At 42.2% G+C, this 26,402-nt stretch overlaps 1 protein-coding gene across 3 annotated transcripts in view; it reads right to left on the minus strand.

Moving 5' to 3' along the window:
- Positions 1 to 26,402, minus strand: part of LOC135196987 (integrator complex subunit 14-like) — a 102,978-nt gene that overhangs the window by 39,875 nt on the left and 36,701 nt on the right. For all 3 annotated transcript variants that reach the window (XM_064223868.1, XM_064223867.1, XM_064223866.1), the window contains exons 2-5: positions 22,031 to 22,231; positions 17,624 to 17,794; positions 12,592 to 12,756; positions 12,355 to 12,438 (exon numbers count right to left, since the gene is read on the minus strand). In XM_064223868.1, coding sequence (XP_064079938.1) covers positions 12,355 to 12,438; positions 12,592 to 12,756; positions 17,624 to 17,794; positions 22,031 to 22,213 — 603 coding nt within the window. In that variant the 5' untranslated portion in view covers positions 22,214 to 22,231. The remainder of the gene's footprint in view (positions 1 to 12,354; positions 12,439 to 12,591; positions 12,757 to 17,623; positions 17,795 to 22,030; positions 22,232 to 26,402) is intronic.

Below are 26,402 nucleotides of genomic sequence, written 5' to 3' on the forward strand. Positions count from 1 at the left end.
TGCCCCTTATCTCCTCTTGGAAGTGAAAAAGACCTAAGACCTAAATGAATTACTCTCAATTCTCTGTTGTTCATACAGGATTTGCTTTCCTCCCGAGACCAAGTTCCTGACATATCTGAGTCTCCCAGGTACGCTCCCCAACCTGCATCCAAAACGTCAGAGAAGCAGCTTAGGTCTGGGTTCAGATGTCTCAGACCTTCCTTCAATTGCTACCATCTTAGGTCTTCTTTGATCTCATTTGTCACTGGGAACATGAACGAGTCTGGTTGGGTCTTTCTGTCCCAGCTGATCTTCAGAAAGTACTGAAGGGTTCTAATATGTAACCTCCCCAGCCTGACGAACTGATCTATTGAAGAAAGAGTGCCCAGCACTCATCCAAAAATTTGCAGAGCACCTCTGGATTGATAAAAAATGATTGACTGTTTTCAGGCCCTAAAAGTCTGAGAATCTATCTGAATCCTCAAATAGAGAATCCTCTGAGATGGGGGTCAGCTATGATTTCTGAAGATTTATCAACAAATCCTCAGTTTTGGGTCAATTCCAGGGTCTTTTGAAGGTCCTCCATGCATTTCTGTTTCTGATAAACAAATCTCAGGAATTTTCTTGACGAAGGATGAATCGGCACATGGAAATATGCGTCTTGCATACCCAGGGCAATCATCCAATCCCCCTGATTGATGGCTGCTAGAACAGACTGGTGTTTCCATTTTGAATTTTGTCTTTTCTATGGAAAATTCAGAGCGCTCACATCAAGGACTGGTCTCTATCCTCCTGTGGCTTTCGGGACTACAAATAGTCGGTTGTAGAACATCCTCTACTCTTTCTATTGCCCCTTTCTTCAGTAATGGTGATACTTCTTCCACAAGGGCTAAGAATTTTTCCGATCCTACAGAGTAAGCAGTTAATGCGATCAGAGTGTTCACCAGTAGTGGTTTCTCTTTGAATGGTATCAAGTACTATCATACCTTTAATACCTAAACAATCCAACATTCCACCCCTTTTTGATTCCAGTTCTCCCAAAAGAGCTGGAGTCTGGCACCCACGGGTGCATGGAGGACTGTCTCTGCACTTTTTTGTTGCAGTCTTTGAAGAGGACTTCTTAAGGGATTTGACGGAGGAAAAATCTATTTTTGGTGAGGAGCCGTGTCGCCCGGTGAAATGTCTCGTTAGCCATTTCTAATATATAAAACTAATGCTAAATATACTAGAGAATAAACCAAAGGGACTGACTGAGGTTACTACCCTCAGGCGAGCACTTTTGTAAAATAAAAATGTCGTGTATAAACCAGGGGCGAGTAATACAGCCACGTTTCCTTCAACCCCACAGAACGATCCTCGTCAACAATCCCCAACATACGAGGTGCCGTTATACAGGCCGCCTCCCCGCAACCAACACCCTCCTCCCGAGCGCCATCTACAACATCTAGAGTTAGCAACCCTCAGCTTGTACCACCACCGGGTGGGAGATCAATACATTACTAAGGGGTGGGTTCACCGGGCGACACGGCTCCTCACCCAAAAATAGATTTTTCCTCCGTCAAAATCCCTTTTTTTTTGGCTCAAGCCGTGTCACCGGTGAAATCGTACCAGAGAAATGGGGCAAGCTGAAAATAAAGAAAATACTGTAACAAGGAAGGAGAACTAAACCATTTAAATATAAAAAAGAATTTTAATATATATAAACCCCAATATTTAAAAAAAAAAAAAAAAAAAAAAAAAAAAAAAAAAACTTGTATTGTTAACAAAAGACCTTTCTCAACTTAACAAAATGAGAGAATTCAAAAATGAATTTTATGTACAGCTACAGGAGTTCACCTGTAAAGTCTAAAGGTAATACAAAATTATAACAATACAGCAGTACTTGGTACCAAAGGATCTCTTAAAACAAGCTAATACAAAACTCCCCACCCGTGCCTGTTGAAGGCCCGAGGGAGAGGAAAGCAGGGTTGGAACAACTAGGTGAGGCAGGCAAGTGGGAAATAAAAAAAGGTGTCAAAGAAAGAGGAAGTTAAGAGTTTTCAGGAACTACAATACTTCCTGCAGCCACGGCAGGGAACTTAAGTGCATTAAGAGATTTAAGGTAGTGGCGTTTGAAAACTGTCGAAGATTTCCACCCAGTGTACTTTTTCAAACCTTCAAATTCATATGCTGAAAATAGTTAATAGAGGTAGCAATTGCCCCGGACATCATGAACCAGGGGAAATGAGTCAGGATCTGCCTGTTTAATAAAGTAAAGAATTTGTGTTTTGATACCTCTCATAGTAATTGTTCCTCCTTTTTCTCTCATGAATAAGGGGCCTGAGGACTTAAATGACGTTCTATCTAAATAAGATTTGAGAGATTGAACTGGACAGAGAGAAGCGTCTTGAGGGAGAAGAACTATTGACCAAGGAGTCCATCTATCTTGTGGACTTTCATTTTGGCTAAGAAGGTTTTGTCTGGTGAAAGTAAAACATTACCATTAGGTTGGAAATCTATATGGCCTGGATCTCTATACAAGGCCGACAGTTCAGAAATTCTTGCTCCTGAGGCTAAACTTAATAAAAATAGAGTTTTCCTAAGTAGGGTTAAATACTGACAGGATTCATTATCAATACTGGAGGCCAGTCTCAAAACTTCATTTAGAGACCAGGAAACAGACTGAGGCCTATGTATAGGTCTCAGCCTTGCGCAAGCTCTAGGGATAGAGGAGAAATAGGAACTAGTTAAATCTATCCCAAACCCTACCAGGAAAATCTTTTTAAGGGCAGATTTCATAGTCGTAATAGTACCAGGAGCTAAGCCTTGATCAAACAATTCTTTAAAAAATGAAATTGCTAGATTGGTTGTCATAACCTGCACTTCCTTTTCTTTCACAAATTTAACCAACCTCTTAAGAGCAGAGTCATAGCTGTCTAAGAGTTAGAATCTCTTTTATATCCGATTCCAGGAATGTAATATTTTCCGGATCAATTCCAGAATCATGAGAGCTGCCATCTTCATAAACTCCATAAAGTTAGGGCTTGCAGACTGTTTGAGGAAGCGTATACTTTCTTGGTTTGTACTATTTGTGACAGTATTGGATTGGGGATCCGTCTGGGACGGAGCTTCAATTCCAGTATTAGAGGGAACCAGTTGCTCTTCGGCCACCAGGGGGCTATCAAGGCTACTTTCCCTCGATATGTCCTGAGCTTGTGAAGGACTTCCATCAGGAGATTGACCGGTGGAAATAAATAAATTTTCTTCCAAAGATTCCAATCCAGCGACAATGCGTCTGTGGCAAATGCCAGAGGGTCCAGGTTGGGAGCCACATAGCATCGAAGATGATGATTTGACTCCGTGGCAAAAAGGTCCACTTGGAGACCCGGGACCTGCTTGGACACCCATTGAAACGACTGTGCGTCCAGTGTCCATTCCGACTCCAATGGGGATGTCCTTGACAGAGCATCTGCCACTACGTTCCTGGCTCCTGCTAGATGTGTGGCTGATAGGTGCCAGCGACGTTTCTGTGCTCGAGAGAAGATCGCAATCATCACATGATTTACGAACTTGGACTTGGAGCCCCTTCTGTTGATGCAGTGAACAATTACTGCACTGTCGAGGACTAATCTGATATGTATTCCTTTCTTTGGATTCATTCTTTTGAGAGTAAGGAAAACTGCCATGGCTTCTAACACATTTATATGGAATCTTTGGAAGGACTTGGACCATTTTCCCTGAAACTTTTGAGTAGGGGAATGGCCTCCCATCCGCTTTGGGATGCGTCTGTATGAACCACCAGATCCGGTTGAGGATACTGAAGTGGTACTGTCTTTGCTAAACTCTTGGCTGTAGACCAAGGTTTTAGACTCTTGCGTAAGAGCTGGGGAATTCTTGATAACTTGTCTCTAAGCCTATATTGGCTCGACTTCTCCAAATTCTGTTGAAGTCTTTTAGTCTGCTTTCAGTACCGGTTGGGTCACTGCTACAAACTGTAGGGAGCCTAGAATCCTTTCCTGGGCCCGTCTCGATGCTAGTTTGTTTCTATAAACTGCTTGTGCTTCGCAATCTCTTTGCACTTCTCCCAAGGAACTGAAAACCTGTGTGTCTGGAGGTCCCACTGTAGTCCCAACCATTGGAACTTGGAGCTGGGGACTAGTCTTGACTTTTGAAGATTTATCTGAAAACCTAAATGTTCTAGAAATCTCATGACTTTGTGGGTTGATCCAGACATTGCTCTTTGTTGGAAGCCCAAATTATCCAATCGTCCAGGTATGCAGCCAATAGAATTCCCTGACTCCGAAGTTCTTGGACTACCACGTCCGCCAACTTGGTGAAAATCCTGGGAGCAATATTGGAGCCGAACGGCATGACTCGGAAGGAGTAAGCTTCTCTTCCTAACCTGAACCCTAGGTAAGGGGACAAGTTCCTTGCTATGGGCACTGATAATAAGCATCGGTAAGATCTATAGAGGTGGTGACGGCTCCACGGGGAAGTAAGGTTCTCACTTGGGTCACGGTTAGCATGCGAAACTTGTCGCATACTATACTGGAATTGAGCCGTGAAAGATCTAGAATCACCCTCCTCTTGTCTGTGCCCTTCTTGGGGACTGAAAATAGTCTGCCTTGAAATTTGATGTTCCTGACTCTTTTTATTGCCCTTTTCTGGAGTAGTTCCTGAGTGAAAGCTACTAGATCTGGTGTCCGGTCTTGAAAAAACTTGTATGGGGGAGGTGGTCCCTTCTTCCACCTCCATCCCAGACCTTTTGATATGACACTGTGTGCCCAGGTGTTGAATGTCCACCTGCGCTTGAATAGAGCTAATCTCCCACCTACCTTGGCTGTCTCATTGGTTGGCAGCTGGTCTTGAACCTCTACCTCCTCTGTAGGGTCTGCTCTTGCGAGCCTTCCCCTCCTCCGCCGACCCGTCTGGAGGTACCACGTCCTCTAGTTCCTCTAGGAGCATACCTCTGAAAGGAAGTATGAGCCTCATAAGTCTGGTTGTAGGCCGGTGATGGAAGTAAGGGTTGATTAGACTGTGGTTGCTGGTGTTTGTACCCACATGTATGATTGTTGTTGGCGGAGGCATGGAAGTGGAAGGTGGTTTCACCGCAGGAGATCTTTGAAATTCACCTTCTCTGTTGAAACTTCTTTGGCTTCTGGCCTTCTGACCGCCTGCCAGGGAAGGATCTGCTGGACGCTTGAACTTAAGAGCCCATCTGGTTGCCAGTGATTGATTGGCTCTCACTGCCTCTTGAGTAACCTGAGCTACTAAATCCTCCGGAAAGAGGAAAGGTCCCCATATGAAGATCTAATGAGCTTATTAGGCTCATGTCTGATCGTTGCTGGTCTTAGGACAAACTTCCGGCAGGCTCTTCGCGCCACAGCGAAATTAAACAAGTCGTGTGAAATGTGCCTAACAATGACTTGGTAAGGACCTGAAATTCCGGAGCAGTCGGATAGGTGGAAGCAATCATCTCTGCAGAAGTGACTGAGTGAAGGGACCGACTCAGCCTACACCTTGCTTCAAACTCGGCCTTATGAGATGCTCAGGTAGTTAAGGAGTCTCTCATTAAATTGTGTCGAAGCACAATCTGTTTCCAACTTCCCTTTCTGGAACGTTTCCGGAGTTTGATGCCAGTATGTAGGATCTTCGGGCATCAACAAAGACGTCAAGTCTGTCTCTTTCAATTGTGGAAGAGGCTTGTCTTCGTTCCGCAGCTTTCAGGGTCAGCTCGGCGATCTTCGTGGTGCAAGGCAGCGGGTAATCTTTTGGGATAATGAAAGTGGTGTATTTCCCTTTAAATGGAGTGATCTTAGTGTTGACACACTCCATCTCCTTCATAATCCTAAGCCAAGCTGACTGAGCCGCTTCTCTTGGAAAGATAAGAGTCTCAGCCGGAACCTTATCTTCCCTTACAAGAGCTTCCTTAGTCAACCTTGCATAGCCTAAGAAAGGAGATTGCAAATCTGTCGGGTGAAACTCAAAATCTTCTAACGGGCGTGTCCCGCACCCTTCGATAGTGAGCTTACCATCACGCAAAAACAGCCCAAAAGCTAAACGCCACGGATTGCCTGCTTCAAAGGGAGGTAGATTGGCCGCATTAGGCAAGATCGACAAAAGCTGAGGGTTTCCACCTGTCTGAGCCATCATTAACTGATGTTGGCTCACTATCCCTGACAGCTCTGATACTGACTGGTCCGTACGAGACATGTGCGATTCCAGTTTGCCTGAAAGAGCTGCCATATCCCTAGCTACTTGAGAGGAAACTTCTTGACTAACTTTCTGTATTAGAAGGGAAGTCAGAACCTCTAAAGTTAACCGGTACTTCCCCTGATGTAGACGGGAAAATCGGTGACGGAATTGGCGCCGGACTAAGGATAGCAGCAGCTATCGGGGTAGAAGCCGGTGAAGGAGCAGGAGAAGGAGTAGCAAGCTTCTCCTTAGTCCAACGTGAGGACTTGTCCTTGCTGCCGCTTCGGCTAGATCTACTCTTCGAGTTGGAGTCCGCGGCAGAAGAAGGGGCCGAGGTGCCGGACTTCACTTTCGCAGGCAGCTGTTTAGTCTTCACGGTCTTCACCTTAGGCCGAACAGACGCTGCCTTAATTACATCAACGTTCCCAAAACCCTCGAACCCTGGCGGGGTCCGAGAGGGGACACGAGAAGCGACTGAGAAGGAGTAAGAGGAAGGAAAGGGGGAGGGGAAGTCAGAGGAGGAGATTGAAGGAGAAGGACTAGCTACTGCCTCACCTACCTGCTCCGTCTGCATCGGCTCAGACGATAAGTGCAAGCCGCCGACTTCCGCTACTACTTCTGCCTCGGGTCCCTCTAAAGGTTCTAAACTATGGTATTCTTCGTTTATATCTTGAAGATATGGCGCCGCGACTTCTTCCGCTACAGCCGAAGTCTTCGAATTAGGGTAGATGACGGAAGCCGCATCCCGGGAAAGAATATAGGGCCTAGCTTTCCCTACATTTCTTCCAAAGCCACCTACCCAAATCTTCAAGGTGGCGAGTGCCGTATCTTTCACCTCTTTAGGGGCCTGGAAGAGAATCCTTGATCAGACGCAGGTAAAAATACTTCAGATGTATAGTAAACCATTCATCTAATAAAACAGAGAACAGTAAGCACAGATTATATGTCTACTTACCGAGTCATCAGTGATCTGTGCGTAGAGGTCATAGCAGACCTGGCATCTCTCATAATGCCAGACCGTCTCTTGCAAAACTTGTACTGCACATGCCGCGTGAGTGCGACACTCTACATGTCCGCACGGCTGTTGGAGCATAGCGGAACAGCCCACTTCAGCACACTGTAACATCTGTAAGAGATATTTACATATGAGTATTCACCATCATCGTGTTAAACTATAACAGTATTTTCCAGGGGTACCCCCCGGAAAATTTTGGATGATATAAATTTACAATTTTCTTGAGAATCCTCACTCTCCCTCCACTCAAATTCCGGCGTCGCCGGAATGAGAGGCCAACAAAAATAGTCAGGAGGGAAGGAAACTCGGAAAACACATATAATATCTCTTAAACCGCAGTGTGCCTCTACTAAAATAGTAATCCGGCATCGCCGGACTACAGAATTTCTTAATAAAGAGGAAATGGGTAAAAGATAAACACAATAAATGAACCACCGTTATTTCCGGACGATATCCGGGTCCGTTTTTCAGGACCTGCCAACGTCTAGAAAAAACGGTGTAAAACAATATGAAATCATTATAAAACATGCTAAACAATATAAATTTCATCATCCTAACGGTATCCGGGCCTATATTAATAGACCTACCGACCGGATATAAAATTACTACAGTTAGAGCTAAAGATAAATGAATGTCAGAAATGCCAATCCAGCAGGATGGTATCCGGGCCTAGTACTAGACCTACCACGATCCCGAATGAATTAGCAGACAATCGTATACGTAATTCAACCAATTCCCTATGAAATTCAAACGTATCCGGGTCCAGTTCTCCGGACCTACCACGATTTGAACATCAGCAGGAACTTAACGTCAAATTTGATCTATGTATACTATAAAAACATAACTCATTGTGGGGAGAAGACCTACCCTTTTCCTGCTGGTATCCCGGAACTACCGGGATACGAAGGAAGGAGCCAGTCACGTTTGAAATGAAAACAAATGAGTCGAACCGTGAGGAACTGGTTGTCAAAAAACATCAATCTTGTGATCCTTCACGTCTAAATAGAACGGAGAGGGGATGAAAGATGTAAATAGAAAAAATAATTGTTTCTCACTCTGGCCCCCCAGAGTCCGGCGGTCGGAGATAAAGAAACGATATTCTATGAAGACAACCAAATCAACTCGAGACCCAAAAGTTAACACTGCAAACGTTCCCCACTTCTCATCCGCCTCCCTTCTAACTGTCTCTCCATCTAAAGATGACTAGTAGTAATCAGTTCTATGAACTAATATGAAACCTACTCCATCCAAACGGTCCGCTGGATCTAGCCTAAAAGCAAGCCTATTAGGTTATAATTAAAGATCAGACGCTGTTCCCAACAGCTAACCGACCGTTGATGGAAAGTCAAAAGAGGACAGACTGAAAGAAAGAAGGCGAACAAGAAGTAGCCTACTAGGATAGGCTATCCTAAATAACCTACGCTAGGTTACTCTAATTAGAACCCCTATAGCTCTAATATGATTAAATTTTGAATCGCCTGGGATCGAAATCTCAGAGACAAGAGCTAAAAATCCAACATATAGCCTACGCTTAAAAACAGCACAGATATGCCACCACGCGGGGTTCAGAGCGCAACCTAACCTAGGTGCTAGGTCCGGCTAAACACGAAAGGTAAAAGGTGAATTACCTTGCGAAAAAGCTCTAACTAAATGAAAAAATTTAGGGTTTGACTAAATGCTAAATAAAGGAGTACTAGAACTCCCTAAACTTGGAAATCAAAGAGTATCTTCCTTACGTATAAATACATATATATATATGTATATATATATATATAATATATATATATATATATATATATATATATATATATATATATATATATATATATAGATATATATATTATATATATATATATATAAAAGTATCGAAAAATAACGGAACGAATAACACTCGATCCTAGCCATAGTGGTTTCGATATTACAAAAATTTAAATTTCCTTACCAATGGAAGACACTCCTCAGAAAACCAAGCGCATAAAGATCATAAATTACAAAATTAGGTAGAAATATCGCCCAAGCGTAAACAACGGTCGCCATGCGGACGAAGACCACGATAACGCAACGTGAAGCGTCGGTAAAAACGAGCTTAAACGTCTTAAAAACAGCGATCTACCACCTAAAAAGTAAATCAAAGCATGTTCTGAGTACTCAACTTAGATGGGACGGAAGCTGCCATCGTTGAATCACAATAAAGCGACAAAAAGTTGAAATAATACACAGGACTCTAAAAAAATCTCGTTGCTACCAAGTCGCTGTGCTAACTTAAGATTGGTAGATGGCGCTCGGGAGGAGGGTGTTGGTTGCGGGGAGGCGGCCTGTATAACGGCACCTCGTATGTTGGGGATTGTTGACGAGGATCGTTCTGTGGGGTTGAAGGAAACGTGGCTGTATTACTCGCCCCTGGTTTATACACGACATTTTTATTTTACAAAAGTGCTCGCCTGAGGGTAGTAACCTCAGTCAGTCCCTTTGGTTTATTCTCTAGTATATTTAGCATTAGTTTTATATATTAGAAATGGCTAACGAGACATTTCACCGGTGACACGGCTTGAGCCCAAAAAATTGCTTGTAAGATAAATCAGACATTACCTCTTGTACTAGATTGGGGTCTCTTCTTTCTTCCTCAAGACTATCGCTGTAAGGACGAGGTCAACTTAGAAGAAAAGGTAGTCCAGTCCCTGGGTTGTCTTGTAGATTGGGCTAAAATGTCCTGGATGGATTTCTTCTACAATTCCAGGGTACGTAATTCCATTAACAACCATCTAGGGAAACTGGTGCTAATGGTCCAATGGTGAGAAAAGTAGAGCTGACCTCTGAGAAGAAGTTACACTCTTAGAGGTGAGTGAACACCAGAGCTCCCTTTTCTTTGAAATTCCCATGGGGAAAAGGGAGGCCAATTCTTGAGAAGCCAATCCGCAGAGCAATCCTCAGCTAAAGGGAAAAACCTCTAATTTTCTTTCCTAAGGCTCCCACCGACCAGTCAAGGAAGCTGAGCACTTCTAACATCTTGAAGATATTTCTCAAAAGATGATTGATTTCCATGCCAGAAAACATCACCTTGGCCACAGCAAAGGCAGACCTGCGCAAAGAATCTATCAGCCCTAAGAAGTACCCCTGGGAGAAGGGAGCCACTCCCAAAGAAGGAGCTTTGCTGGTAGAGTATGACTGTAGTGCCACTTAGATAGGTATGGAGAAGGAATACAAAAAGATTTCCCTTGAATCCCCCTTTCTGAAAGCCAGAGGTCCATGTCTTCTAAAGCTTTTCTGGCCAACGAAGAAAGTACCATCTTCGGTAGTTGTGAGTATAGTCTGAAGGATTGCCCATTAAAATCGTAGACTGGGGTGCCGCAGGAGCCGCAAGAGAGAAGAATTCCGGGTAGGCTTCTAAAAAATACTTTAAAAGCGCAGCATAAACCGAGGGAGGTTTATTTTGTGATGCCTCCTCTTCATCTGTAGATGGTTGAGCAGTCATCAGGTTTGAGGGAGTCTTTGATGGAAGGGACTTCTTTAAAAGGCTCAAAATGTTCTTCAGTTGGTGTTTAATCGGTTCTAAAGAAGGATCCATGTCGTCATCTGTCACTAAAGGAACCTGAAAGGAAAGAGCTGGAGTCTCATACTTAGAAGCTGACACTGAGTGGGCAGTTGGGTCTGGGTGCCCAGGTGCAGGGTGCATGGGTGCTTCTGGCCGTTCACAGGACGAGCGAGAATTTGGCGCCAATGGGCGCTCTGGCACTTCTGGGCACTTTGGAGTCTTTGGACGCTTTTATGTCGACAGCCGACGTCTGGGCGCCAAATAGTGCCGGTCAGGAGACTGCTGATCTGATGATAATCTCTCAGGAATATCCCAAAAGCTGCAAGAAGCTTGTGTGGCTTCTTAAAAGCTCTTTAGGCCTTTAGCAGGGCAGAGGAGAATATTCAAAGAAGAAGAGTGATTCTTCAAGTGGCGAGACTTCCTAGAATAACGTCACTGATGCCTTGAATCTAGGCTGGGACTTCCTGGGCTTGAGGAGAGACTGTGGACATCTGAGACATTTCTCCAATTGCCCTGTGTTGCAACTTGGGATTGTACAAGTTTGACTGAGGGGGGGGGACTACCTGAGGGCAGGCCCCACCAAACTCCCTTTGGGTCTCAAGCATACCTCCTCCCTGATTTAAGGGAGTCTGGCAGTGACCTTTGCCCAGGAGATTTGGTGAGGCAGGTAGACGCCTCCTCCAGAATCACTGCACTAGCACTTTTATTAAACTTATCCATCAAAAATCGCACTGACTCACCTGGTTGAGTCACAGTACTTACCATCAACCCAAACTTCTGTTCAATCCTGTTGTCTAGGATTCCAATGAGCGAGATCCAGGTGAAGGAGGAGAGGGAGGATTCAGTATACACAAAACATTAGAAATGGGAGAGGTAATAACAGGTATATCTATACTCAACTTCTTTGTAGTCAAATTACTAGCTAAACCTTTACTCTCAGCTCTAGCATTTTTCGTCTTCCTATCTCTTTCCAGCTTATTCTGATGAGATGTTAAATTCTTCCATGCTTTTTCATCCCAGCTCTCACACTCCTGACAAATATTATTAATTGAGCAATCCTGTCATCTACAAGAAGCACAAATGGTATGAGGATCATAAGATGTCTTAGTAAACCTGGTATTGCAGCCTTTACTAAGACTAGTCAAACTAGAATCAGACCTAATAAAAAAAATAAACACAAAATGAAACAAAAGAATACCAAAGTGCCAGTAAACCTAATTTGGAACTAACAAACTACTAATTACTAATCGGCAATTCTCACTGAGAGAAAAGCCAGTCGAAATACCAAACTAAGTAACAATAACTAGTTTAGACAGAAAAAGAACAAAACCACAACAAATTCAATCAACAATTCAGTATCAAAAGGCCATAATCCCAAATACTTCAACAAATCAGGGAGCAACAAGGTCAAAATCCAAAACCAGCTGCACTCCTACAACCGTGTTAGCAGTAAAACGGCAAAAACAAACTGAGCTCTATCCATGATGTTGTTTCTCTCCTTCCCAGAAAGTGGGCAGAGACTAATTTTGAAATTCAAGCTGCCATCAAAGTAAAAACTAAAGCGATGTAATTACTGGGTAAGTTACTCCTATTAAATTAAAGGTTTGATACGCTTAAAGATATGTGAACTACAATACTCTTCATTTTTGCTTACCTTTTTGGTCAGACCTCCTTCTGGGACCAATATGTCTCCTTCCCCGTTTAGTTCTATGAGACGCTGATATAGCGAATTTGATATCTGTATAAAAAGAGTTCAGTTCTTGAGCATGGGACACCCTGCTGCCTTAACATAACAGACAAAAACTATACATAATCACAGTGAAACTTTACTGACATTGCAATACTGTAACTAAAATACATTTTTAGTTAATGCAAAATAACCTAAAATTACCTGTAGAGATGGTTCGTTTGGGTTAGCTATGCAGACAATACTTAGTTTGGCTGGAAAAGGAAAAGGCAGCGGGAACTGAGAAGCAACCCGAGAGTGAGCAGACATCATTGATTTCTGAAGATTATGCTGTCCAGCTCCTGCATTGCCATCTGTTATCAAAACAATCTGAAAATAAGAAAATTTAAGACTAGTTTTATTTTCTTATGCTTGCCACAACTTCTCATTTCTAAATATATGTTAACTTAACTTAATACTTACGCTGTATCTACACACTACACACTATAGTGTAACGTCCATGAGAAACAAGAGTTTGAGAAATGTCATGAAATGCAGTGACTGAAATATGAACTAATTGAAGTACAGTATGCTAGTGAAAGGAACCTGATATGCACATCAAAACAGAGAAGTGTTGGCTCTAAGGATACAATGAGAGAAGCAGGACTGAAATACTGATACGTAGTTTCCATATTTAAAAAGACCAGAGAGAAGTTGATAATTTATAAGAAATAAGGTTCTAAAACAGTAATAGACTAGGCTTTAAGAAAAAGAATGGATAAAATTACCGTATATACTCAAGTAACGTGCAATCTCGCATATCATGCGACCCCCAAATTTTCACCAATAAACAGTGGTTTTGTCATGTATCTCATGTATCATGCGAGTTCCCTTCCCGAGAGCGTCAGTTCATAAGGTTAGTGGTTTAACATCCTAATGGCCGAGTCATTCAGATGTGTGCTGCTGCTAGTCAAATTACGGTAATTTTCTTACTAATCTCGAGATTTGAATAGAAAATCTCAAGATTAAAAAAGAATCCCAAGATAATAAAATAATTGTAAAAGTAACACGCCTTGGAGTCCTAAATCATTCTCTCTCTCTCTCTCTCTCTCTCTCTCTCTCTCTCTCTCTCTCTCTCTCTCTCTCTCTCTCTCTCTCTCAGGAATAAATACTGTAATTTGAGTCTTTCACCAACGGGTATCAGTAAATGTGTAGACATTGTGTGCATGTTTAAAAAAATGTGCAGTACACACACATTCCGATGTTTCAGTTTTTGGAATTTTTCAGATTTCGCTAATGTGAGGTCAGATGCATAATCAAACAAACAACACTACTGCAGCAAAAAAAAATTTTCCCTTTATGTTTTCCATTATTGTTATTAGTAATTACAGTTTATTTAAATAAATATTAATATAATACTGTTATATGAATGTGAGATAACTAAGATCACCTATAACAAAATAGTGGGACAATTAATACCATATGTTCACTAAAAGCTATTATTTTCAAAACAAATATTCTGTAAAACACAAAAAATATATGTACATGACAATCAAAATATAATAATGTTTTGCAGTTCAACTTGTGAATTTTAACAATAAGTATGACTATATAATATATTTCACCATATCGATCTTGAAGTTGAAGAGTCGTAAAATTTTGAGGATGGTCCGGGAAAAGGATTAGTACTTCGTGACTACGTATCGCTACAACACCATGTGGTATTTTCATACCACTATATTGATGACGCATCGCTACGACACACTGGTATTTTTCATACCACTATACATTAAAGTTAAAATGGTCATATTATATTATTTTTTTCACGAAGAAATAATTATATAAAGAAAATTAATGAGTAATTTTTGCCGTCAGCAGTCAGAAAATCACGAACATGGTGACGTTCAAAACTAGTGCCATCCACGGCATATGTCTATAAATAGAACAGAAGCAGAGGGCAGTCATTGGATAACAGATCTCCATGGCTACCAACCAACCAATCAGGTGTTAGTTATACTACTCTGTGAATTTCTTAGAATGAACGTTTACATGCGAAGCTAACGATGATGTGTGTGTTTTGCATACAATACGTAGTTTTATTTTTTATTAGTGTAAGTATTTTACTGAATACATGAAGAATAGAATGTTTCCTTCTCATTACTTTGAATGCAAAATGGTTTGAAGATTCTTCCGCAAAAAGAAAAGAAAAAAAATGTCTAGAAGATGATACCTATTTACTAATGCGGTTGACATAGCTTCAAAACAAAATTCAGCTCTTTAATCTCTGGAAAAATGTTAATCTTTCTGTCTGCTGGTCAAACCCTTTATATCCCCGGCGACTAACAACAAAATTTGTTTGTTGTTTTATCTTCCAAGATGTAGGTATTTATTACCTGTAGGTACAGCACATTTTTTAACAGTAGGCCCATACACACACACACACACACACATACATACAGTTGCGCTTGTGCTAATACCTATTGGTTTCAGAGACTCAAGTTAACACTTACAGTATAGTTGAGAGGGGAGAGAGAGAGTTCATCCTAGATGGCCTTGGTTCATCTCTCTATCTCTCGAGGAATGTCAAGATTTGTTCCCTGCTCTTTGTAAATTTAGTCCATGCGACTGACAGCAACAAAATTCATTTTTTTTTTTCTTCCAGATACGAATTACCCGTACTGCACATTTTTAACAAGCATGAAGGAGGTACAGTAGTCCAACAGGCAGGTGCAAAGATTAACAAGGAGTACATAGGATGAATGAAATCAGAATCTTAAAACAACACAGGGAAGAAACACTTGGATAGCATAGTAGATGAAGGAAGAAAGATGTGGAATGGACAAATAAATATAAGAAAAAATTTAGAAAAAAGGTTGGAAATAAAGAAATGATAGCATGACAGAGACAATACTTTGAGAAGCTACTAAATAAAATACTTTTAAGAAACTACTACTAAATGAAGAGAAAAAAATTGAATTTGAAGGTCTAATAGAGAACTTGACATCTGGAGAGACTAAGATAGCCCTAATAAGATAAAAAGATTTGCAAGGAAAACTTATGGAAATCAAACTACATTTTTTATCTATCATGAAAGCATTATTGATATGTACTGTGCCATTTTGGCTCAAATGAACTGCAAGAAGTTTAAATAAGGTAAATCATGAATATCTCAGCAATTTCATAGCTTTCTATTTCTATTGATTTTGTACTGTACTACAGTGGTCCCCCCGTATTCGCGGGGGATGCGTACCAGACCCCCCCGTGAATAGTTAGAACCCGCGAATGTTTGGAACCCCTATAAAAATGCTAAAAACAGCCTATTTTGTTAGTTAAAACTCAAGAAAAACCCACTAAAAATTTTCATACTTGGTTTTTTTAATAGTTTTATCACAAAAAGTGCATTTTATGATGAAATTCATCAAAAAAAAACAGGAATTTGTGGATATTTACCATAGAAAAATACCGCGAATGCACAAATTTTCCGCGAATAATGCAGGGAAACGTTCCCGAGAGAAATCCGCGAATGTGTGAGTCCGCGAATCTGGAGAACGCGAATAGGGGGGTCCACTGTATTATCTTTACATGCACGTTATCACTGTCAAGTAGTTGTAGTTTAACATGACTCCTCAGTTACATTTCTAACTAACCAAGGGCTGCCTGAAGAATTTGATCTTGATTGGAAAGTGGAAATTGTTACAAGGTAAAATTAAAGTACCTGAAAACTTCAGCAGTAAGATACAATAAGGAATAGATAAAAAGTAAAAGGGAAGCAATGATGCAGTTGGGGCCAAAAAGATGTAGCAAAAAAAAAAAAAAAAAAAACCAAAAAAAAAAAAAAAAAAAAAAAAAAAAAAAAAACTGGAAAAAACCATGACAACATAAATATGCAAAAAGAAAAGATTCACAAGGAATATAACATATGAATAAGATTTCTGGAACACTGTATGAGAGAAAGAATGATGGTGCACTTCAGTAAAAATGTCTACGACAAGTAAAGTGTTTTCAAAAAATATGAAAAGATTCCAAGAAAATTACCCTTCTTGTGCAAGGCAGAAAGTTTTAAAGGCCCCATACACTGAACAATTGTATGAACAACTGTCTGAACGATTATATGTATCATTCACAAAAACATTGTGTATGGGCTTGTATGATTGCAAAAGTGGGGGGAATTTCATGGTCTGAATAATCTCAGAGAGAATCTGCCATGACCAGGTTGCTGGCTTGCGACTTACGTCTGTCATACACAGGTTGTTCAGTGTACTATGTGTTTGTCTGCCAATATAATTCTATCATGCAAGTCTCTTCTAGAGATGGTGCCATGTCTTCCAGAGACAAAATCTTTGTTCAGACTGAAATTGGTGCAGAGACTGTTCACACTGTCTGAATAGTGTGTGTACGCGTCCATAACAACAATCTTTCAAACAATCATTCAGTGTATGGGGGCCTTTTACAGTTAATTTACTTGCAAGAATAAACTGAGTGAAGTGGTTTGAAGAGAAAAGCAAAAATTTATTAAAGAAATTATAAATAAATTAGCCCAGGATCCAGAAAATTAAGGAGAAAAAGCATATGCACTGGTTGATTTGAGACTGGATCAAAGGGTAATCAGATACAGAAAGCACACGATAGCAGAGAGTGGAGAGGACTCATCAAACACTTAACCCCCATATATAATAAATCTAGTTTGAAAGCATTAGATCATGTCTATGTTGGAGGCCCTTTCATTTATTTTTTATCTATTCACCCAAGGTTTCACAGTTAAATCTCTCATTCTGTTAACATAACTCGCTGAAGCTATTAAGTATTTTTCAAACCATTATATAGTGCCTGTGAGAGACAGAAATCAAATTTACTACAGAAAAATCCATAAGTGAATCAGGATCAAAGGCAAAACACAATGCCCCAACTAAATAATAAATACCTGCCTATTCCTCTACCCATACAAAAAAGTCTAGTGACAGAACTCTGTACAATATATAAAACATAATTTTGAAAACAACAGAATAATCTCAATCACCCAGTGGCTAGCTTGGCTACAACATCCTCAGTTTTAATTACTTAGTATATATAGTTACATTCAGGACCTTTAATTAGAATATGGGAGTTTGTCATAATTACATTCTTTAAGAATACCACAACCAAAAAAGTAAGAACATATTTTTTATTTTTATAGACAAACTGTAGTACAGAATAAGTATTAACTAAATCAAATAAATAAGTTCTGAATTAGATATGCTAACAAAAGCCTTTACTCTACCTGACATGGGGTACCATTGCCCCATTCTTCTAAGACATGTTGTGCTGCTCCCATTAGCCCAACCTCAATGCTTGTCCTGTCGCATTCATCAACCAAATTCAAGGCATTTTTAATAGCATCAAAATCTCTAGTGAATGGCATTAAAACCTTGTAAACTGAAGAAAACACAATCTGGAAATAAAACAAATCATATTTATATATTGTATATGCATAGTACAACAACCAATCCCTATTCAACATTAACTGGCAGGGTATCAATTTACTTCCATTTTTGCAAGATAAGAAATGCTCCATGACATTTGCCTCATAATGGTGATACTTGCTAGTGAGTTATTGGGAACCTAGGATAAAGAAGAGGCACAATATGAATTCTATGTAAGCAAATTATTTTTAAATGATAAAATACAAATCAAAAAGCCAAAAAGCCTTGCTCCTAAAAGGAAATGAAAGTTCTCCAATCAGCAGTATCTCATACCTTGATATAACATAACAGAAACAGCAAATTAAAAGCTTGTCCTGACTCTCTAACCTGTGCTTACAATGATTGAGTTTCTGACAGTATTAATATCAGCAATGACCTGAATAAGCAAGGGTTTTGATGTCACAAACTACCAATATTAAAGGTTTTGGCATAGGAAAACCCTACTTTTGGCACCCACTGTTCGTCCTCAAAGATGCTACACTTTCAAGGTCCCCACAGGGCTTCATAAAAGACCAACCAATTACAAAGAATTCTCTTATGGTTGGTCTTGGGCAGAATAGTGCTTCTTGGCACAGCAATAGAATATAGTATATAAATGATTCAGGACAGGAGGGTTCTATCTCCTGTCTTACAGCAACTGCCTCAGCTCTCAATATCCCACTTGCATAGATAAGACAACGGCACAAATGTTGGCCATCTTCCTCATTAAATGCCAGGTTTATGCAAGATAAATTTTCACCCTAGTCCCATGCCTTTTTATCAGGGAAAGTGGGTGGGTTTGAGGGTTCACAGCAGCTACCAAAATTAAGTTTTTCCTACGTCGAAACCTGTTTTTTGATGGCGCAGCCACTGCTCATCCTCAAAGGAGCTTACAAAAGAAATTGATGGGTGAAAAAAGTGCTTAGCTCTTAATAAATAAATCCCAACAACCCAGATCAATTTTTGGTCTGAAGTATAGTCACTGGTTATTGATCATTTTCTTTTTTCTGGTTACCCATAGGGTTTGGCAATAAAGAACGGGAAACAACATACAAACCAATACATACATGTAAGTAACATTCTTGTGGTTCGAAGGTAACTTACCTAATTATGTCAGATCCAGCATTGGGATTATTGTGCTGTCCCCCAGCAATATCTCAGCATGACCACCACTCTCATGGGAACAGTGTTTTAGGAATTTTTGATTCAAGGTAAAGTCACAGGTTATCAACCATTTTCTTTATTCCAGATACCCATTAGGGTCTGGCAATAAAGAACGGGAAACACATGAACCTATAAATTTATTATCCCTTGTGATTCTACAGTGACTAATCTAACTATATCGGGTCTGGCTGCAGGATTGTTGCACCTTCACTAGTTTGGGAACACTGCCTTAAATAACCACTCCATGCACTTGCAGACTTCTCTGAAGGAAACATTTCCAAAGAAAGTTAACGATGTACTCACCTTTTGGGTGTCATGTGACTTAAGAAAGGAATGAGGGTCTGCCTTTTTAATGAGGGCCACTAAAATAATTCTCATCCCATGTAGAGTGGTTGTTTCTCCTAGGGTGTAGGAGAAATAGGACTATCCGAATGTTTGCTGTGATCTACATAAACCTTAATTGCTTGAGCCAGGCATATTGTTTTATCATATGAATTACTGAGTTCCGTTATCAAAAAAGGGGATTTTCCCTTTAAAAGGTCCTCATTCTTGGCCAGGGATGATAGGCCAGGAGACAACAGTAAATGACAACTACGTATATAAGTGGTGAAATGTTTTCTTTTTTTAAGAGAGCCCACTACACTACATAATCTGAGCTCCTGATGCCAAAGTAGTCAAGAAGACTCCCTTTTTGGAGCATATGAGTTGATTATCTACCTACAGTACAGTAACTGGTGTGCTTCCCCTACACCAATCTAGTCACCACTAACTTTTAACTGTCCATCAATTTCAGCCTTTTGGTCAAGGAAGGGGGCCCATTTGAATTTATGACACTTCTGCTGTCTTGCAATTATATAACTTTCTCACAAAATAATCATTCACACCTGTCACCAACTGAACTCTAATATGTACTATATTCAAATACTGTAATTGATCACCCCATCTTAAAATGTGGTTATTTTCTTACCAATCTTAGTGGATTTGCTGCTTCAGGCCCTTGATTGTAAAGCATCAAAGCATCATCATTACTTGCTATTCACCTACCTGTTGTCAACCCTTGCCACTCCTGATAATGCTGAAACTTACTAATCAATTCATGTCATCAAATGACCACTAGCAAACATCTTTAACTATACATACACTGTCAGATGATCTTTCACCCAGCATTATCCAATCATACATCTGAATTCTCAGCCATCCCATTATACAGTTGTCAAATCCTCAGCATTATGAGTGACCAGATATTTGACTACACCATCTGCTCATGACAAAATAACAACCTGTTATCTAACAGCATCAATCTATTCTCTTGTCCAATATTATACAACACTCACATGTTCCTTTGTCTATTCCTTTCATCATGGTGTCCAACATCTGACAGTACATATTTTATCACTATTCAGTATCTTCTCTAAGTCATTCCATCATCCAAGACAATCACCTTCTTGGCTTTCCAATCCTCCAACACTTCTAGAGTGCCATCAGTAACTTCTATCCCACACCTGTCACTTGGTCTTTACTACATACCCAACACTGTATTTCTCAACATCTACCTGATCAAACCAGGTCATATCAACAGCCATTCCCTGTTTATCTATGGAAATGGCAACTGAATTTTTTTGACAAGCTCATTCTTCCTCAGGATTAAGACAACTTTCATTCCAACCACAGTGACCCTTATTCAAAGAAGTTTTCCAGTAAAGTACTGAGAAGAAATCCATTGTCATCTTTACATATAGTAGAAAAAATTGTGGTACTTTGTCAATAAGATTCTCAGCAACAACAAATCCAACTTCCATCTCTTCCATCCAAATGAATCTGGGCTGTATGCTCTTTAACAAAATTAACAGCATTAATTACCTCAACTAATAAAGTACCAGTGACCCATTTATTTTCTCCTACCTTCTGGTTTCCCAACCCAGGAATGAATCAAAACTAATTGAGATACAGACAACTTTGCCCTTACTTCTTCCCTCCATCCTTTCTCTCTCAAACAAAGTGACTTTACTTTCACTTCTTGGCCCACACTACCATGGTCACTGGTCTGGTGAAATAGATATAGCCAAAATTACTTCCATGCAAGACATAAACCCAACCAACCACCATATCTCACAATCACTCTGGAAATGAACAGTCTAAGATTCCTTGTTTTGAGACTTACTTTCTCTCTGTGCCCTGTTCTGCTTACTGTTATCTCTCTACCTTCATACATCAGGTCTAAAATTCTTTTAATTTTTATGCGACACAAAGTCCATTAAGTATCAAAGACCCTATTTTATAGCCTGCACTTGAATATTTTCTAGCTATCTCACAAGTAATAGCAATTCCACATAGTTCTTAACGTAAACTACCAACCCTTTACAATTAACATATGATTTAAGAGACTTAAATAAGACTTTATTACATCTAAAATGGTAGCATAGCAAAAATACACATAATTATGCAGCAGATAAGTACAGTAGTCTATAAAGTTTGGTGTTACTACTTTTCCCTTCTTTCTAAAGCTAGTTATGTTGTCCATCTGATCAACCTATTCATAAATTAAAAATCTGTTGCAAATACTATATCAAACATTTATATTTCTGCAGGCCACAAATACAATTCAGTGGTGTCATTAGTCTACTTATAATAAGTAACCAACTAAATCTTTTAAATAATTAGTACTGGAACTATAGCCTTAATGCACACAACTGGGGTATATACAGTCTGACATTCATAAGTGTGTTTTTAGTTTTTAGCACTAAACCATAACAACAACTGTGTGGCTTTGTATGGAGCATTGTATGAACATGGTACTTATGATCCTTTGCAGTGTATACTTTCTACCTTGCACTGCTTATCTGCTCCCTCTGTTCTCTTCCTGCTTAGCTGTCCAGTATCCATTTATATCTTTCATTTAAGAACAATACCTATATGAAAGCCTCTTGAATATCCAGAAATGTACCTCAGTGTTGCTACTAAACTAATTCATAATAATAAGCTACAAAAGGCATACCTGTAAACATTCATAATGCTAAAGTTAAAATTTGTAAATGAGCTATATACAAGGATTTTATACTTACCAAAGATGCAAACTCCAGTTTGCAATGTTGAGTAAAATGATCAAGCAAAATGTTGCAGCCATGAGCTGCCAAGTCTTTTCGTAAGGGGAGAGGTTCAACTTCTTCATCCTCAGGACTTGGGCTTGATATATCTACTCCTCGGCTCATTGATAATGAGACATCTAAAAGTATTACAGTTGGCATGGTGCTGTGTTTCTCAACCTAAAACAAAAAATAAATATCAACCTCTAAATACACCTACAAAATGTACTCAGTAATTATCAAAGGAATATAAAATACAGCTTCACACAAGAAACAATGAGCTCTATTCAACAGTCTTAAATTACCCTATACATACATAATCAAAATCATAAAAATATACATTAAGTCTTGCAACATCTTGCAGGGGAAAAGATGCAATATCTTACAAGGGAATACATAGAACTTTAAGAGCACATGATTTTCGGAATGTCGGAAATTGTATTTTTCCTAACTATACAAACCTGAGGTCTTTTAACAATAGGAAGGTACTTAGCGGCCAGCTCGACTGCGAGGAGAGGAGTCACTTTGCTTTAGGCCCAGGAAACGCAGAGTGAGGGGTGGCATGAGGTGGCTATGTGTAAAGGACCTCAGGTTTGTATAGTTAGGAAAATACAATTTCCAACAAATTGTTATTTGTTCCGATACGTATACAAACCCTCGGTCTTTTAACAATAGGAAGACTCACTTCTTGGTGGGTGGAATCTGAGTCTTATGAACAGATTGGTGTTCGTCCTACCTTGGTTCCCTCCCTGGTCGTAAGAACAGAGGGAGGGATCCTAGCCTCTGCCCAGCTGATCGGGGTGTGCACCGCAGGATCAGTGGTTAGACTTCTGGACCAAATTTATAAGAGGGAGGCAAGCGTACCTCTTATAAATAGCAAAAGGCAAGAACTAGTTCCTACTTCAAGAGCCAAAATGAAGTCATGGGTTTGTCTCTTGTTGGCTTCCACTCCCCCCCTTGTTGGGGAGTGGCAGATAAAAACTCCTATCCCTATTGAAAGAGATAGGATGGAGCTCAGTTGTGTAGCTTACCTGCATCGGCCTCCTGTTCAGTGTGGTGACGACCGCGGCCCTCTGCTCAAGGTAGAGGAGAAGAACGAAGGAGGAAGGGAAGCCAGTCACACTCTCTTTCACTCGTCCATTCATTGCAGCCACCACGGGTGTAAGAAAAAAAGTGTCCAAGGACCTGTGGGTAATATCCCGAAGGTAGAATGAAGCGAAGGTGGTCTGGTTGGCCCAAACCCCTGACTTCAGAACCTGCGCCAGGGAGAAGTTCTTGCGGAATGCAAGGGTTGGACCAATACCTCTGACTTCGTGGGCTCTCGGACGAAGAGTACGGGTGTCGTCACTACCATCCGAGTCGTACGTCCTCCTGATTACCTCACGCAGCCAGAAAGAAAGTGTGTTCTTGGAAACTTCTTTCTTGGTAACCCAGGTGCTAACGAAGAGGTGTCGACACTCAGGCCTGAGGTACTGAGTTCTCTTCAGATAGCGCCGTAACGCCCTCACAGGACAAAGCAGCATCTCATCCGAATCATTATCAGTGAAGTCCTTCAGGAAGGGGATCGTGAAAGACTCGATCCGGTCGTCAGAGACCGAAGGATTCTGAGTCTTCGCTACGAAGCTCGGGACGAAATCGAGCGTCATGGATCCCCATCCCCTGGAATGCTTGACGTCGAAGGAAAGACCATGAAGTTCCCCTACTCTCTTCGCTGATGCCAGGGCCAGCAGGAAGAGGGTCTTGAGGGTCAGATCCCTGTCTGACGACTCTCGGAGTGGCTCGAAGGGTCTGCGAGACAAACTCCTAAGGACGAGAGTCACATCCCACCCCGGGGGCCTCAGTTCCCTGGGTGGGCAAGACCTCTCGAAGCTCTTCATCAGGAGGGAGATCTCGAAAGAGGAGGAGATGTCCACAACTCGCAGTTTAAGGACTAGGGACAGGGCGGCTCTGTATCCTTTAACTGCAGAGACGGAGAGGAGCTTCTCTCGGCGAAGGAAGACGAGGAAATCTGCTACCTGCTGAAGAGTGGCTCTGAGAAGAGAGACCCCGTCCACGACGCCAACCACAGAAGACGGACCACTTCCCCTGGTAGACAGCTGCAGAGTACTGTCTGAGGTATCCAGCCATCTCTGTTGCTGCGCTGCGAGAAAAGCCTCTTGCTCGCAAGAGATGGTGGATAACAGCCAGCCATGAAGACACAGGGACTTGACGGACTGGTGGCACCGTTCTACGTGTGGCTGCCGTTTGGGTGCCACCAGGATCATCCGAAGGTTCGCGGTGATCAACACCCTGCTAATCACTTTGTGAATCAGACAGAACGGGGGAAAGGCGTAGACGAAGAGGTTGTCCCACGGGTGTTGAAGAGCATCCTCTGCAGCTGCCCATGGGTCCGGCACAACCGAGTAGAAAACCTGGAGTTTTCTGTTGTGCCGGGTGGCGAACAGGTCCACAACTAGATGCCCCCACAGGTTGAAGAGCCATTTCCACCACGTCTGGGTGGAGGGACCGCTCGGTTCCTATCACCTGATCCTGGCGGCTGAGCTTGTCGGCTACCACATTCCTCTTGCCTGGAATGTAGCGGGCCGACAGCTCTACTGAGTGTGCCACGGCCCACTCGTGCACCTGCAACGTCAACTGGTGCAGCGGGAGGGACACTAAGGCCCCCTGCTTGTTGATGTACGCCACTACCGTGGTGTTGTCTCTCATCAACACCACCGAGTGTCCCACCAGACGATCCTGGAACTCTTGGAGAGCGAGGAACGCTGCCTTGAGCCCCAGGACGTTGATGTGAAGGTGCTTGTCGCAATGGTCCCACACGCCTGCAGTCAGCAACTCCTCTAGGTGTGCGCCCCATCCCTCGGTCGATGCGTCTGAGAACAGCAACATCTCCAGGAGGGGGGGAGGAGTGAGAAGAGGCACTCCTCTTACGAGGTTCCCGTCGTCCAGCCACCAGGCTAGGTCCTGCCTCACCTCCTCCGACAGGGACACGGGTAAGAAAGGAGGGTCTCTTGCCTGTGACCAACACTCCTTCAGTCTCCACTGAAGAGGCCGCAAGTGAAGACGCCCGTGAGGGAGTAGCTTCTCGAGAGACGACAGGTGACCGATCACGACCTGCCACTGCTGAGCTGGTTGCTCCTGTAGAGACAGGAACTGTCTTGCTGCCTCCCTGAACCTGCTGATCCGTGAATCTGCGGGGAAGACTCGCCCTGCTACCGTGTCAATCAGCATACCCAGGTAATTCATCCTCTGCTTGGGCTCGAGGTTTGACTTCTCGTAATTCACTACGATCCCCAGATCGAAGCAGAATTCGAGAAGTCGATCTCTGTCCTGCAGCAACTGCGAGAGGGAGCTCGCCAGGACTAACCAATCGTCGAGATACCTCAAAAGACGTATCCCTACCGAGTGGGCCCAAGCCGACACCAGCGTGAACACCTGTTGGGCGGTTGAGAGACCGAAACAAAGTGCCCTGAATTGGTACACCGTCCCGTCAAGGATGAAGCGGAGGTACTTCCTGGAGGATTGATGAATGGGTATCTGGAAATACGCGTCCTTCAGATCCACCGAAAGCATGAAATCATTCTCCCTGATGGAATCGAGCACTGAACGTGCTGTTTCCATCGTGAACCGAGTCTGGCGAACGAATCGGTTCAAGGGAGAGAGATCTATCACCGGGCGCCAGCCCCCCCGAGGACTTCTCCACCAGGTAAAGTCGACTGTATTAGCCCAGCGAGCCAGGAACATAGGTTTGCAGATGGACCGGGTTGGAGGTGAGGGGTGGCCGAGACTCGAAGGGTAGTAAATATCCCTCCCGAAGGACGTTCACTATCCAGGTCTCCGCTCCGTAGCGCTGCCATGTTGCCCAATGGCTCGCTAGGCACCCCTGCACTTCCGGCAGCAGGTGAGGGGGAACTCCACCCCTAGCGTTTCCCTCCTCTCTTCGACTTCTTCCCAGATCCTCCTCGAGAGAAGGACTGGGAGGAGGGTTGGTTGCGGTCACTCCTTACAGCAGAAGTTGAAGGCAGAGTCTTTCCTTTTGGCTTCGACGAGGCGATCGTCTTAGCCGCAGAGGAAGCGCCAGCTAAACTCTTGGGCTTAGCCGCAGTCGTCCGAGGTTGCCCAGCCACCTTCGAGACTGCCTGGTGGACGAGACGGTCACTGTCGTCAGTGCGCTGCTGTTCCACCGCAGCGTCCACCACCTCTCTGGGGAAAAGAGAGGAGGAACTCCGCACCGGTCCGTTGCGAAGACCCAGGGTCGCCTCACACCCAGCCGCCCTGGTCACTCAGGTGAGAACAGCGTCTCTACGCCGGAGAACCAGGTTGGCCCACAGGTTAGCCGTCTGGTGGGCCAGGT

This window comes from Macrobrachium nipponense, chromosome 18 (assembly GCF_015104395.2).
Source record: "Macrobrachium nipponense isolate FS-2020 chromosome 18, ASM1510439v2, whole genome shotgun sequence".
Taxonomy (NCBI): domain Eukaryota; kingdom Metazoa; phylum Arthropoda; class Malacostraca; order Decapoda; family Palaemonidae; genus Macrobrachium; species Macrobrachium nipponense.